The sequence below is a fragment of the Echinops telfairi genome, unplaced genomic scaffold (genome assembly GCF_000313985.2).
Source record: "Echinops telfairi isolate 266 unplaced genomic scaffold, ASM31398v2 ScPeMD7_5;HRSCAF=22, whole genome shotgun sequence".
Taxonomy (NCBI): Eukaryota; Metazoa; Chordata; class Mammalia; order Afrosoricida; family Tenrecidae; genus Echinops; species Echinops telfairi.
Window position 1 is genome coordinate 5,287,621 of NW_022103901.1, and position 14,652 is coordinate 5,302,272.

At 53.1% G+C, this 14,652-nt stretch overlaps 1 protein-coding gene across 2 annotated transcripts in view; it reads left to right on the forward strand.

Moving 5' to 3' along the window:
• Positions 1-10,985, forward strand: part of ARPC1A (actin related protein 2/3 complex subunit 1A) — a 25,687-nt gene extending 14,702 nt beyond the window's left edge. For both annotated transcript variants that reach the window (XM_004705559.3, XM_045285928.1), the window contains exons 5-10: positions 508-615; positions 3,213-3,425; positions 5,545-5,620; positions 5,827-6,020; positions 9,234-9,324; positions 10,636-10,985. In XM_004705559.3, the coding sequence (XP_004705616.1) occupies positions 508-615; positions 3,213-3,425; positions 5,545-5,620; positions 5,827-6,020; positions 9,234-9,324; positions 10,636-10,674 (721 nt within the window). In that variant the 3' untranslated portion in view covers positions 10,675-10,985. The remainder of the gene's footprint in view (positions 1-507; positions 616-3,212; positions 3,426-5,544; positions 5,621-5,826; positions 6,021-9,233; positions 9,325-10,635) is intronic.
• Positions 10,986-14,652: the final 3,667 nt, after the last annotated feature.

Below are 14,652 nucleotides of genomic sequence, written 5' to 3' on the forward strand. Positions count from 1 at the left end.
GAGTTGTGGCATTGCAGAGACTAATGAAGTCTGAACAATTTCAACAACTAAAGGTAACCCAAATGAACTAACCAGTCACTAAATACGCTAAAAATTCCAGCACTTCAAACCTTATCTAAGGCTAAAGCTGCATGTAATCCAAAACTCCGTGGGCAGTGCTAGAATCTGTCTGTGCAGAGTTCCGAGACGAAGGCTCACTACCCTCTCTTCTAAGTAGCATTCCAGCTGTACTTCTCCCAAGGCAGACTTGTCCTTCTTCGGACATTCCACAGTCCGTTCGTCAAAGGCACCCATTCTTCTAGACTCAGTCATTGTCCAGCTGAGGAGCCCTCGGGAGCTGAGAAAGTTCAGAACCCACCAATGGGATGTGACGGTGAAAGCCTGAGAGGGTGACTGTGACGCCTTCTCACAGGGAGCCACTTAGGAACCATCAGTACACTTCGTAGGTCGTCTGGGAACTGTCGCTTGATGTGCAGCTGTATTCAGATGGCTTCTCTCCTCTCCTAGGTGGGTGAGCAAGCATATTAAGAAGCCGATCCGCTCCACGGTCCTCAGCCTGGACTGGCATCCTAACAACGTTTTGCTGGCAGCAGGCTCCTGCGACTTCAAGTGCAGGTGGGAGCTGAGGGCATGCTGGGCTAGGCAGGGACTCAAATCGGAAACGGCTAAGAAAGTAGCTGAACCAGGGAGGAGGAGGGGGCCATCATGGAGCTGTAGGGCCCGGGGAGTGTTCCTTAGTTGGACTGGTGATTTAGATTGGAGGGTTGGCATGCATGTGTGTGTTCTCGCCCAAGTTCTGGCCCCCGCCCTCTTACTCCTTCCTTCCCACTTGACAGAATCACTTCTCACCGACAGTCCCAGGCTGCAGACACGTCAGAGATCAGAGTGCAATAGAGATCAGCAGAGCTTTGTCCCGAAAGCTCTAGTTGTGGTTGGCAGAGTCTCAGCTACCACAGCACCCTCTGCTTATGAGGCTGGGTTTTAATTCACTTCAACAGCCACACAGAACTCATAGGTGATGTTGACAACAATGGGTTTACTTGGTAATTTAACAGGCTACAATTCAGGCAAGAAATACTCAGGGTACAGTTCAATCGGATGGTTTCTTCTCGACTGTGCCCACAGGCAGGCCTCTCTGGCCCTCAGCCTCCTGGCCTGGACCTGCCCTGCTCAGGCAATGTTGCAAAGCCCTGATGGGGCTGCTGATACTAAAAAGGCATGCCACTCAACTTTAAGCCTCAACCTGAAGGCACCCGGTTCCAGCTCTGTGGGTCAGCAAGCCCAGCTTCCCAAATTAAGTGGCCAGAGACACCCCATCTACAAACCTGCCCCCTGCCCTGAAGCACTTGGCTTGATTTGCTCTGTGGGCTGTGAAGTCATCTGCTCTGGCTCCTGGTTCTGCTATTGCCAATCCTGTGGTATCAAATTTGCCTTTTGGATCCAAGAGATTCTGTATTCTGGGACTGCCTGCCCAAGGGACAGGCTCTTCCCTTGCTGGCCATGAGATGCCCCTCCCTGCATCTGACATGCCTCCTTTCAGACTCAGCCAGGATGGCCATCACAGTTAGCCATGTGCCCAGTCTCACTGCTGAATCCTGTGCTTCCGTCAGTATCTCCTCCCACCTTCTTACCCAGACCCCTTCGGGAAAGTGAAGATCATGGTGGGGGTGACAAAGCCTCGGAGAGCCGTGTTAAGTAATTCCCCACCTTGCAGTGACACGGAGGAAATGCAGGCATTCAGCTCCAGGCTTCAGAGAGCTGGTCCTAGTCAGGCACGCAGGCCTTCATTCCCTCCGCCGGAGGAAAGCAGAGATGGGCTCGTGGGCGTTGAGCTTGTCACTCCCTTCAGTGGGTTATGTGAAGAATTTCCAGAAAACCTGCGTAGGCCTAGGAATCACCAGGGAGTTTTTGTTGTTGTTGTTGTTGTTTTCTTAAACAAAGCAAGGTGTGGGAATGTGGCCATAGGGAAGGGGTGCAGTAGAGTCAAGGCATTCTTGGGAAACAGTTGGTTCTCCTCCTCAAAGCCAGACTCGCTGTGGGAGGAAGTCAGTGGAAGTCCGTTCAACTCCGGTAGAAAAAGTATATTGTAACCGCAAAGACACTGCCAATCGCTGGAGACGTTCAGACAGAGGCGCTTCTCTGTTGCTTAAATGTTCCCGCGCCCTTGGGAGATGGAACTAGGGGTTGCTAAGCTTTACCACCTGGGCTGTGAATTGTCTGCAAACCTCGCTGTGGAAATAGGTTACAGCTCTTTGACTTACAATTGATTTCAACAAGTAAACTTGTGTTTCGCTCCTAATCCTGTGGCGTGGGTGCTCAAGATCGCCCCTCCCCCCCACCTCACCCCAGACCACCAGCTCTCGTGGCCAGAGAGGAACATCCACTGCCACGCTGATTGAAAGCACGAGGCACCAGCTTCACATCATCCTGTGTCTACCCCCACCCCCTGGGGCCAGGCCTACCCCAGCATCCTCACTGTTACCTGAGGGGAAAATACCTGCGTCTTGTAGGGAGGCCTTCTGAGTCCAGAAGCTCCTGAAGAAGAGCAGCGGGACAGAGTAGAGGTAGTAGAGGGGGTTTGGGCAGAATCCCCTTCTCCTTCCCTCCTCTGGGTCAGACCATCCACACACAGATGCCTGTTAGAGAGGTTCTTGGGCCCCCAGCATCAGACAGGGAAGGCCCCCATCTTCCTCTCAGACCGTCCATGCTGCTCGACTGGCCCTGGTCAAGGCCTGGCGAGACTCAGCCCTGCCCCCAAGGTCCGGTGCCTGCGTGGCTTTCTCTCTCTGGTCCTCCCTCTGCCGCTGGTCGTTGTGGATGCAGATGGCCTCCTCCCTCCTACCCTCTGACTGCCCCTGTGGCTTCCTTGAGCGCTGTTGAGGATGATGGTGAAGTAGACAGGAGCCACTGCAAGTCTGATGGGGCAAGACGTTGTCCCCTGAATGAGCACTCCATGAGGGATGGCCTTGTGTATTCCTCACCTCAAGAGCAGTGTGCCTACAGCAGTCCCCGGCACTCGGGGACTTCTTGAATCTGTTATTGAACTTGAACTGCCAGTAGGCAGTTCCTCGACCTGTTCCATGTATGTATCTGAGCGTGGGCCCCCGTGTTATGGGGGAGACCTGGCGTTGGCTGCCCCTAGTCATCCACTGTTCACGTACATGTTCTCAAGGATGTTTCTCTCTCTCTCTCTCTGCCCCTCTAAACCATAGGGTGTTCTCTGCCTACATTAAAGAAGTGGATGAAAAGCCAGCCAGTACGCCATGGGGCAGCAAGATGCCTTTTGGTCAGTTGATGTCAGAGTTTGGGGGCAGCGGCTCTGGTGGCTGGGTGCACGGGGTCAGCTTTTCCGCCAGTGGAAGCCGCCTGGCCTGGGTCAGCCACGACAGCACCGTGTCCGTGGCTGATGCCTCCAAGAGCGTGCAGTGAGTATCTGCCTCTTACTTGGAGCGTGCGGGGAGCAGGGGGTAAGGGGAGTCCACCTTCCCTGCGAAGGATGGGAGGGTTCGAGCAGAAGCCCCAGACCAGACCTGCCAGGCGCCTTGGAGGCAATAGCAACACATTCAGATGTCCATTGGGGGGAATTTGAAGGAGTTAGGTCCTTCTTCCAGAAGCACTTGGCTGAGGAAGTGCCAATCCCTTGGAGGAACACGCTTGAGGTGCTGCTGATAAAGGGCCCTTGGCAGGGGCCAATATGGCGGCCCCATTGCAACTCCATTAGCTCCGACTTCCCGCAGCACTGGCACTCCCTGCATTGTAACAGCTCTCTGCCCTGTGGGTGCTACTCAGCCTTCAAGGGAGACCGCTCCCGCCCCCCTCCCTCCTCAGCCCAGCGGGAGTCATCTGGCACAGTTCTGTGGTGCAGGAGAGGGAAGACGAGGGGTATCTCCGGGTCTTCCCCATTGACTCCTCCATCGTGAGCAGAAGGTGACTCACCACCCCAGGTTTCCCGCCCTGTGGGCCTCTGCACAACCAGTCACACCTGTGACTCCGACTCCCTCAGCTGCACGGTGGCAGCGGAACAGGGTGTAGCAGGGATAACACCTTTTTTTTCCCAAACTAGATTGTACATGCCCCACGCACACACTGCACACACACACACACACACACACACCCCGTGCGCCCCAGTTGTATTAGGTACTTGCAATCAGTAATGTTCTCCAGAAGATTTCATTGCACGTATTTTAAACATAATAAACCGTCACTTTGGGGTTTACGAAGCTATAAATCTTTCTCCCGTGGAGCAAGCTGCTGCGTTCGCGTGCTGACCTTGATGTTAGCAGCCCAGCACAGTTCCACTCTGCCCCAGGACCCCAGGGCTGTGCCTTAGAGACACTCCAATGCCTTCATTACGACACAGCAAGAGGGCACCATACCTTCTGCCTTTTGTCAGTCTCATTTTCTGCGGCAATTTGAAGGCATAGCTTGATATTTATAGTTTATCATACATATCATACACCAGGAGCCCTGGTGGTAAGTGGTTATCTGTTGGGCTATGATCTGCAAGGTCAGTAGTTCTAAACCACCAGCCTCTCCATGGGAGAAAGATGGGCCTTTATCCTCCTGTAAAGAGTTTCCATCTCCGAAACTGACAGGGGAAGTTCTGTCCTATCCTATAGGGTCGTTGTGAGTCAGCATTGGCTTCGATGGCAGTGAGTTTGGCATTTGAGTTTTATAAACATGGTAAGCTCTTAAATACGCTTCCTCCAAAGCCATGTCTGTCGTTGTGTTAATTAGTTGGCTTTCCCAAGACTCCAGTGAGATTGTCAGTGCCCTCCTCGCCCTCCGCAAGCATACATACTGGTACAGTGACAGCTGGACCGGCCTCGGGCTGGCCTTTGATGACATGCATGTCTTCTATCCTGATGTCGTCTTTACTAAGGAGCAGATTCAAACCTCCAGCTCTTGGGTTGGCCCCCCAATGCTTAAACTACCCTGCCACCAGGTCTCTCTATTTCTAGGGGTGCTTGTATTAAAAGGCAAAGATAACAAAAGATAACAAAAAGGCAAGGCATTCCATTTACATCGAAACCAACTCATGGCGGAAGCATCAGAACAAAACCCTGCTGAAGTCGGGGGCTGCTTGTAGCAACAAGGGGGCCTCAGAAAGTCCATGGGAACACAACGAAGAGGCCATGGAATTTTTCAGCAGACTTTCTGAAGCCCCCATATGTCTGTGTGGATGCATGTTCTATAGGTATCCCTCCCACCCATTTCAATCAGGGCCATCTTTGGGTAAGCTAGGCCATAAAGATGCGTGGAAGGTGAAGGGCTGAGAGAGAAGGGCAAGAACTAGGGCCCTTAATGGTGAGTGGTTGGGTGCTGGGGTGGTGGCGTGAGGGCCTGGGTTTTCTGATGATTACCTCTGCGCAGTCCATACTTGAGATTGCTGAAAGTACAGCTCACAGGGCGCCTTTTAAACGCAAGTGCTCCTTTCTCCTGCCGGCCCCTGCAGGGGAAGAGTGGGGCTTTTGTCAGCTTTTGTGACCGTGAAGAAGCCGTGTGGCCCGTCCCAGCCTCCATTAATAGTGTTCTTACGTTCAGGGCTTCCACTCTGAAGACTGAGTTCCTGCCACTCCTGAGTGTGTCTTTTGTCTCGGAGAATAGCGTCGTGGCTGCTGTGAGTGCCTCCCTCCCTTTCTCCTTGCCACACACTGTGTAGAACTTTCCAGAACAGGAACAGTGCCCACCCTGTGGCACCAGCACAAAGTGGAACCGCCTTTTAGGAGCAAAAGAATAGGCTTTTGAGATGCCCGCCGGGGAGACCCCGAGGGGTTGGTGGGCGGGTGGTGAGCGTGCCGAGGGCTGACTAGGCTCTTGTTCCAGGGTCACGACTGCTGCCCCATGCTCTTTAACTACGATGACCGTGGCTGCTTGACCTTCGTCTCCAAACTGGACATCCCGAAACAGAGCATCCAGCGCAACATGTCAGCCATGGAGCGCTTCCGCAACATGGACAAGAGGGCCACCACTGAGGACCGCCACACGGCCCTGGAGACGCTGCACCAGAACAGCATCACGTAAGTGCCAGGGCCAGAGAGGACAGTCGGGTCAGCAAGACGGCCTCCTTCCCCTCACCCTTCCCAGCCTGGCCCCTAGGGAAGCTGTCTGTTTTGCAGGCCAGACGTCCCTCCAGGAGCGAGAACAGTGAGGAGCCAGCGTCTTCAGACGACATCTCTCCTCCTCAGGGAGTGTGCTGAGTCCACACCAGCTGTCCGTCTGCCCTCAGGGTGTGGGGGGCACAGTGCCCCCAGAGGAGGCCGACTGTGAGGGCGTGTGGTCAGTGCAGGCAGCCTCGTCCTAGTGTTCAGTGTCCGCAGCACCTGTCCCTCTGCCGTGGATGTGTGACAGGGACTGTGGGGTTCTCCTAGCTGTCACTTCTACCATGGATGTCAGCCACAGAACAGCAAGGTGGTTGTTTAATTAGAGTAACAACGCCGTAGCCTCAGTATGACAAAATGAGGGAGTCTCCTGACTGATATTTCCTAAAGCTCACGTGAGTGCATGAAACCATGAAACTGGGATTTTGTAATCCTGAGAAGTGCAATCGATCATCAGCGTTTTAAACTGTGGGTTAGTGAAGAGCCATGGATGTCTTCATTTTGACGAAACCTGGTGTGGTGAGAGATTGGTGGTGGTGGGAAGGATCATGGGAACCTCTAGACTTTCTCTGTGAGAGAATTATTACTAAATGTAGACCTTTCTCTTTCTGATGTTCAGTAGGAAGAACAGCTGAATTTACACTGGGTCTGTGCTCCAATGAAGTAGCCCATGAGGCCTAGCCTTTCTTACTCTTCAAGTTTCCCTGTCTTCAATGACTTTCAAAGTCTCTCGAGATTTTTCTTCTGGCTTCTCTGCAGATGTGTGTTCAGTAGAAAACAACACTAATTGAGTGCCAAAGACTTATATAAAGACAGAGGGCAATAAGGCAAAGAGGACTGCATTTCTACACAGAAAAGGAGGCCTTCGGTCTGTGAGGCTCAGCTGAGTGCTTCTCAGGGACTGGATAGTGACCATTTGAGGCCGGCTAGTCTCTGGTGCAACGGTCTCAGCTTGGCTGCTGCGGCGCACAAACCACCACAGGCCACATAGAAATTGAACAAGCATGGCTGCATCCCAGTAAAGTTTTATAGACACGGATGTTCAAATCTCATATACTTTTCATGTACTGTGATATCCTCTTTCCCTTCAACCATTTAAAGATTTAAAATTTTTAAAATCATTCCTCACCCATGGCTGTACAAAAATGGGTGCTGTATAACGGGATCCTAAATTGGGCCACAGACTTGATTGGGCCACCACACACGAATACGTAAGCACCATAGGCAGCAGAGGGTTGGCGCAACTCGGAACCACAGTGAGGTAGCAGTTCACAGCTACAGGGGTGACCAAAATCAACAAAACCTGGTGTGGCCGAGGCCATGGGCAGTTGGAGCCCCTACCCAGGGTGGAGGGAAGGCATTGTGGAACCATTGTGGAAAAGTGTGGCAATTCCTTAAAGAGCAAGAAATAGGCTTCTGTGTGGCCCAGCAATTCCACTCCCAGATCTACCCCAAAAGACTCCCAGCCAGACTCCGACAGCCTGTGTCCTCTCAGCACTCCTCATAGTCGTCAGAGGATGGGGCAAACCACCTCAGAGCCCATCCGTCAGGGATGAATAGACAAAAGGTGGGAGATGCAGAAAACAGGACACTCTTCAGCCAGAAGCAGCAGTCCTGATACATGTTAGAGCATGAATGAAGCTGGAGGGCCTTATGATGCCTGTCCCAAAAGGACAAGTATTTTATGACCTCATTTATATAAAAAGACAAGACGCAGAGAGAACTGTCTGGTAGTGGTTACCAGGGGCAGAGGGGGGGAGGGGCTAGTAGTGATAGGACTGTTAATTAACACCGCTGTTACTATAATTGCCTAAATAAGTTTTATACCTGTAAAAACTTGAATTGGCAAAAATTGGGTGATACGTTTGCGATGACAAAAACCAGAAAGCCAGTAGCTGCTGCGGCTGATTATATACAACTCCAAACCTCACGGGGTTTGGTTTCTTGACTTGGGGCTGTAGGCTTCTGATGTCATGGGACATCTGTGTCACTGGCCTGGTACTGTTCGTATTCAGTCCTACCTCCTCGTTCCTTGCATAGTGCCTGGAGTTCTGTCCTCTGGGACGACAGAGGAAGGGGCAGGACAGCCGGGATCCGAGGAGGCTATGGAATGTGTGGCTAACCACCTCCTTTGCCAGGAGACCAGAAGAACTGGATGGGCCTGCCTCCCATTACATTTTGATCAGAAATTCCATAGAATCCTGAGGAAAGGAAGGAAAGGCTGACCAGAATTTCAAATTCTCCTGGAATCCAAACTTCCTGGAGCCCTGAAGCTGGGATAAGTCCCTGAAACTATTGCCCTGAGGGCATCGTTATACTTTCAACCAAAACTGTCCCCCAAAGTCTTATCAATCCAGCAGTAGTGTAGCTTAACTGGCACAGAATGTCTGCCTTGAGCATTATTGTCTTTTAATTGCCAAGAGAAACTTGAAAATCACAATGGTCGTGTTAGTGGGGGAGGAAGTGCTCAGGAAGGGAGGCCGAGGAGGTGGCACTACTTGAGCGAAGTCACCCGGTCGCTGACTGGTCTATGTGGAGACAGTGGTTTAAACTGGACTGTGTGCTGCTGTGTCTACTCTCAGCAGCCACCACAAAATAAAAATAGATTTATAAAAGGGAAAGAAACAGGCACTCAGGCCCTGTTTTGTCATCCCAGCCCTAGAGGGTCAAGTTCTAGACCTCTTAGGAGAGAAAGAAACCCTATCTGAGCCCAGGAAGCCGTCTGGTTGGAAGTTGTTCGTTTGAGTAACCGTGATTGGCCAGAGGCCTGAGGCAGTGTGTCTGCCTGCGACTGCCGGGCCCAAGGAACTGATCGCAAGCACCAGGCCGTCTCCTGCCCGTGTGTCCCGGCCTTCTCCGCTGGGCTGATGTGGGAGGTTGGGTTTGGAGCCCGTGGGATTTCGGCCATGCTTCCTCATTCCTCCAGATTAGGAAATTGTTTCCATTCCTGCCAAGTGGTCCTCCTCCTCGTTCCCTCAACCTCGGGCAAGCCATGTGACCCAGACTGTCCTGCCCCACCAGGCCACTCTCATGAAGGGACGGATAATCGTTTCCTTGAGCTGCCATGACACTGTCAGTCAGGAGCGACATGTTCACCTGCCCACCTCCTGATCTCTCTGTTTTCCCCCCCAGCCAAGTGTCTATTTATGAGGTGGACAAGCAAGACTGTCGTAAATTCTGCACTACTGGCATCGATGGAGCCATGACCATCTGGGATTTCAAGGTATTTCCTGCCTTTTGGAACAAATCTCAGTTGTGAACAAGTGTCCTGTGAGACAACTATTTCTCGGGCACGGGGATTACCAGGTGGTTCTCTGTACACCTGGAGGCAACAAATTTTCTCAGGGAGGAGTCATGGGTGCATACTTTTTGGTGCCCGCCTCCCGTGAGGAAAGAACAGAGAGATGAGGGAGGGAGTGAAGTAAGGAGCCCTGGTGGCGTCCTGGGTTATGAGCCGGCTGCTGACCACAAGGTCAGTGACGGATAAGGAGCCGGAGCGAGGAATGCAACATGCTGGACTTCTCCAAAAGAAAGAGCCGTAAGGGAAGGTGGAGAAGCCCAGTAGAGAGCAGCAGCGTAACAGAATTGCCAGAGCAAGAGTGAGAGAGCGAGAACTCCCGCGCTAATAGACTTTCCTCCTGGGGTGGTGACTAAAAAAGCTAGGTTTGGGAGAGCACCGTGTATCCTCCTGATTGGCAAGTTTGAAAGAGGCCGGGTGTGGGTGTGGTCTCGTGGGAAGATGTGGGCGTGGAGAGAATCATAGGAAGGAGACATTCCACTCTCAGCTGGGCCCATCAGTCAGCAGTTCGAAACCAGCAGCTACTCTGGGAGAAGATGAGCCTGTCTACTCTTGTAAAAAATGATGTTCTCGGAAATCCGTGTGGGGTGGCTCTGTTCTGCCCAAGGGTCACTGTGGGTTGGAATCAACTCCGTGGCAGTTAGAGCAGTGCCTGATGGGTACCTAGCATAGCAGTGGCACCAGGAGACCAAGGGGAAGAAGAAGAAACCAGGGCCTTCTCTATAGCTGGGGGGGGTGGGGCGGCGGCGGGTGTAGGGGGTTGGGTGAAGCCCCAGAAGAGAAGCGCCTTTTGTTTTCACATTGAGGAAGTTCGGGATACCTTAAGGTTATCTAGAGAAATACAGCTAGTAAGATAAGATATAGTGTGTGTCTGTGGGGGGCGGGGGGGATGTGTATTTTTAAAGGACTGCTTGTTCACGTGATTATGGTGGCTAGAAAGTTCAATATTCACAGGTTAGGTAATCAAGTAAGTAAGAGTCCTGCTTAGTCTGCAGACCATGTCAGGATCCCTGGGGACTGGGTGATGGACGAGGAGCCCACAGGTCTGGGGGCAGCAGGGCCTGAGTCCTGGGACAGCCTGTCACGGGGGTGGTGCCAGGTTATGTGAGTACCTCAGCCAAGCAACCTAGCAGTGAGGTGGGGTGTGGTGTGGTGTGTATTGTCCAGTGCTGGGGTAAGAAAGGCCCACAGGTTAGCATTCCTTAGTAAAGACCTATGTCCATTTTCCTCTTTAAGACCTTAGAGTCTTCCATCCAAGGCCTCCGGATAATGTGAAGCTGAGCACACCCTCAGGATTGATCTAGCAGGACCAGCCTTGACCTTCAGCCTCCTCGACCCCGCTTCAGAAACACTGACAACATGAAAATACTGTGTGCAGGATTGTGCTTGAATCTAACTGGTGAAACTGGTGTGTGTTTTTTCAAAGCAGCAGTGGCTTTTTGTTTTTGTTGTTTTTTTGGCTGCTTCCACTCCTGACGAAAGCTGCGTCTCTTCATAGCATTTATATGGGAAAGTTGTTACTTGAGGAGGGGGTGAGGTGTGCAGTGTGTCTGCTAGAGACTGAAATTAAAAAACCTGAATGTGAATTTGGTGTTGGTTTTTTTTGCACTGGTTCCATTTGTAATAGGAAAATATAGGTCAGTGGTTATAAAGAGCCCCAGTGGCACCGTGAGGTAAGCACTGGGCGACTAACCACAAGATTGTCCATGCAGACCCGCCAAGCCCTCCACCGGAGGATGGGGCTGTCCGCTCCCGTAAGGATTCGGTTCTCCACCCTGCAGGGCAGCTGGAGCCCTAATCCACCCTAGCAGCCTGTCTGCTATGGGTTTGGTTGTAAACTTCACCATCGTTGGGGAACCAAACTGCATCTCTGCTTTAGAGAAAGCCAAACTGTTCCTCAGCTTAGATTCTCAGACAGCGACGAGCTCAGCTGCTCACTGCAAGGTTGGAGGTTCAAGGCCACTCCGAGGCACCTTAGAAGAAAGGCCTGTGGTGACCTCCATCACAAGCTCAGCCATCGAACACCCTGCGAGCAGAGTGCTCTGATGCACAAGGGGTCATGTGAGCCAGAATCCAAGGAAGTGGTTTTAGTACAGTTAGGCTGCTTCGGCTAAGCCGGCAAACGCTGCAGAGGGAGCCCCTGTGCCAAGGCGCGCACAGGGAGGGGGAGACGATGTGATGTACTTCTTCCAGTACATAGACCAAACACACCCAGAGAGGGAACTAACAAGTCAGTCCCAGCCCCGCTGCACGGGCCGGCTCTCACCTCGCCTGCTGGGTGAGTGTAGGCAGTGGGCCAGGAGCAGGGCGTGTCATTGGAACTGAAGGGAGTGACCGTCTGCTGACCGTAATTGGTGGGGTTTGGTGTAGACCTGAATTCCTTGACTGAAGTGACATGGAGCGGTAGCCGCCTGGTGCCAGAAGCTTGGGCCACCTTGCACGTGGCCTTGGGAGGTGGCTTGGGCGGGCGCCCCTCTTTGTTCCTGTGCGCAGTTCCCTCAGGGGCCCCATTCAGGGTCAAGCACATGGCTCTGTTTTAACCAATGAGATAAATGGCTACAAAACATCCTTGGGAAAATGCTATTATCAATTCCATTTTACTGAGACTTAGTGCTCCCAGGAAGTTTTCCTTCCTGGTCCTGGCTCCCTTATAGCTGAGGGAGCTGGGCCTGGGCCTCTGCCCTGTGACCAAGAGACGATGAGGCCTGTGCTGGGAGGATCGTTAGTGACCTAGAGACATCAGACCCTGCTCTGCCTACTAGGAGCGCTGGTGGTGCAGTGTTTAAGCACTTGGCTGCTAACCAAGACACCAGCAGCTCAAACCCACCAGCAGCTGCATGGGAGAAAGATGAAGCGGTCTTTTCCCATAAAGATCTACACCCTGGGACCCCCGTGGAGCAGCTCTACTCCGTCCTACAGGCTTGCTAGAACCAACTTCATAGCAGTGGGTTCTGGTGTGGGGTGGCACAGTGGTTAAGTGATCAGCTGCCAACCCAAGGTGGGTGGTTCAAATCCACCAGGCACTGCATGGGCGAGAACCCCATCTGCATACAGATTACCCACAACCCCTGAGACAAAGCAGAACTGCTCCTGAGGCTTTCCAAGGTGGTTTTCTTTTGAAGGAAGCGGACGGCCATGTTTTAAAAAGCTATGGGGTCCTGTAGGGTCTGGTCTCCATGAGACAGAATTGACGGTGGAGGGATCACCTGTCTGAGTCCACTATGCTAGGAGGTGTCATTGTCAGGTGTGGGTGGAACTGCTGGCAACCGGAGAGAGTGGGCGAGCTCCCAGGGATCGAGGGAGGGAGCATGGCCCAGGCCCATGTGACACGGTATCTAGGAAGAGGCAGGAAGCTCTCCAAGCTGTTCTGGGAACTCCAGATGGCACCCCTCCACGCCCGAGCCCCTGTCCACTCACAAGCTATAAGATGGTCCCTGGGGGAGCCATTTCAGTAATGCCTCCAGCCTCTGGCCATCTTCCATCCACCCCTCTCCACACCATGTCTGCCGGCCTGGGAGCTAGGGCAGAGTTTGTTAAGAACAAGCCTCAATCCACAGTTAGGGATATTGAGGCACCAGGAGTGGCAGGACTTGCCTGAGGTCACACTACTGGTTAAACGGCAGAACCTGGATTCTGATGACTGACACCATTTGTTCACATGTTGATTTATGCACTCTCCACTCCGGGATGTGTGCTGCTTGCTCCCAGAATCCCCCAGAGTCTGTTCCAGGCACCTGGGAGAGTGGCTGCAGACAAGACCAGCAGGGTTTTGCTGGCTGGGCACTTATGAGCCCTCCTGTCATCAAACCAGGCTTTCTCTGTTCTGTTTTCCCAGTTAGGAAAAGGGGCACACACACACCCCAAGCTGATGGGTAACCAAAACTCCAGCCAGATTGAAAAGAAAGCAGATGTGTGGTTCGAAGATCTGAGCCCTGGAATAGCAGGCTGGGCTTGAGGCTGGCCAGTTGCAGGCTGCCCATGGCTGTGGTCATCTTTTCTCGGACATTGTCCACTCCCGATCCAGCTTTATCTGTGGGCCAGCTTTCCTGGAGCTGCCGCGCCACTCAAAACAAACTCACTGCCATCAAGTCAATTCCGGCTCGTAGTGACTCTTTTAGGACAGGGTAGAACTGTCCCTGTGGGTTTCTAAACTGTGACTCTTGGGGAGTAGAAAACCTCATATGTTTCCCGCAGAGCAGCTGGTGGTTTCAAACTGCTGACCTTGTGGTTAGTAGCCCAAGGCACAACCCACTAGGACTCCAGGGCTCTACTCTGCTCCACAGGAGGGCTCAGGCTCACACCACTTGGGTCTCCATCAACCCTCATAAGGGTTGATTGAGTCACTTAAGGTCACAAATCCAGGAACTGATGCTGATGGGGTTAGGTGAGGTCAGCCTCACCTAGGGCTGGGTCCCTAGGGATGAGTAGACCACGGAAGCCAGAGAAAGGAGGGCAGTGTTATGCTGAGTGGTTCCTGCTGGGGGCAGGAGCACTAGTATTGGCCATTTGAAACCCAGTTTATTTGAAACTTTCCAGGCTGCATGAACAGCGAGATGAGGACCCCAGGTAGCTTCTCTGGGTTCCAGAGGGCTCCCCAAAACCCAAACCAAACTTCGTTGCCACCAGTTAATTCGGACTGTAGCGACAACTGACGCCAAAAAAATCTGTTGAGGATTACTGCTTGCGCTTGCGCAGCTGCACCCATTAGCTGCAGCCTAATGCCTAAGGAGTACAGTAGTCTGAGCGCCAAAGCCGTCTCCACCTGTCCAGCCTCCTGGCCACTGAGAAGGGGGTCGGGATGACCCGAAATTCAGAATCCTGCAAGGACATGCAGTCTCCCACGCCCCCACCCCCACCCCCGACCCAAAGTCAAAGGTCCCAAGCACATTGCTCGAGGCAGGTAGTTAGCTCTGAACTCAGAGCCTGCTACCAGGGAGACGGGCTGGCGCGCGCCCCACCTGGGGCCAGCACTCCGGTTTGTGGTGAGGACTCAGGCAGAGTAGGAGGCCAGGCTGTGCTGGCCACGCCAGCGGGGGCCTCCTTGCACCGGGATCGGGGCAGAAAAGGGCTGTCCCTTCTGGAAGCCTGGCGCCGAGACTGGCACAGGTTTCAAGCGGCGCACAGAGCCCGCCGTGCCCACCGTCCCGGCTAGGAGGCCGCAGCTCTGGGGGGAGGGGTACGTGCATTCCGCCACCCCCGAGGTTCCGGACCAGCTGCTGCCCAGGGACGATTGAGGACGGTCCCCTGCGCCTC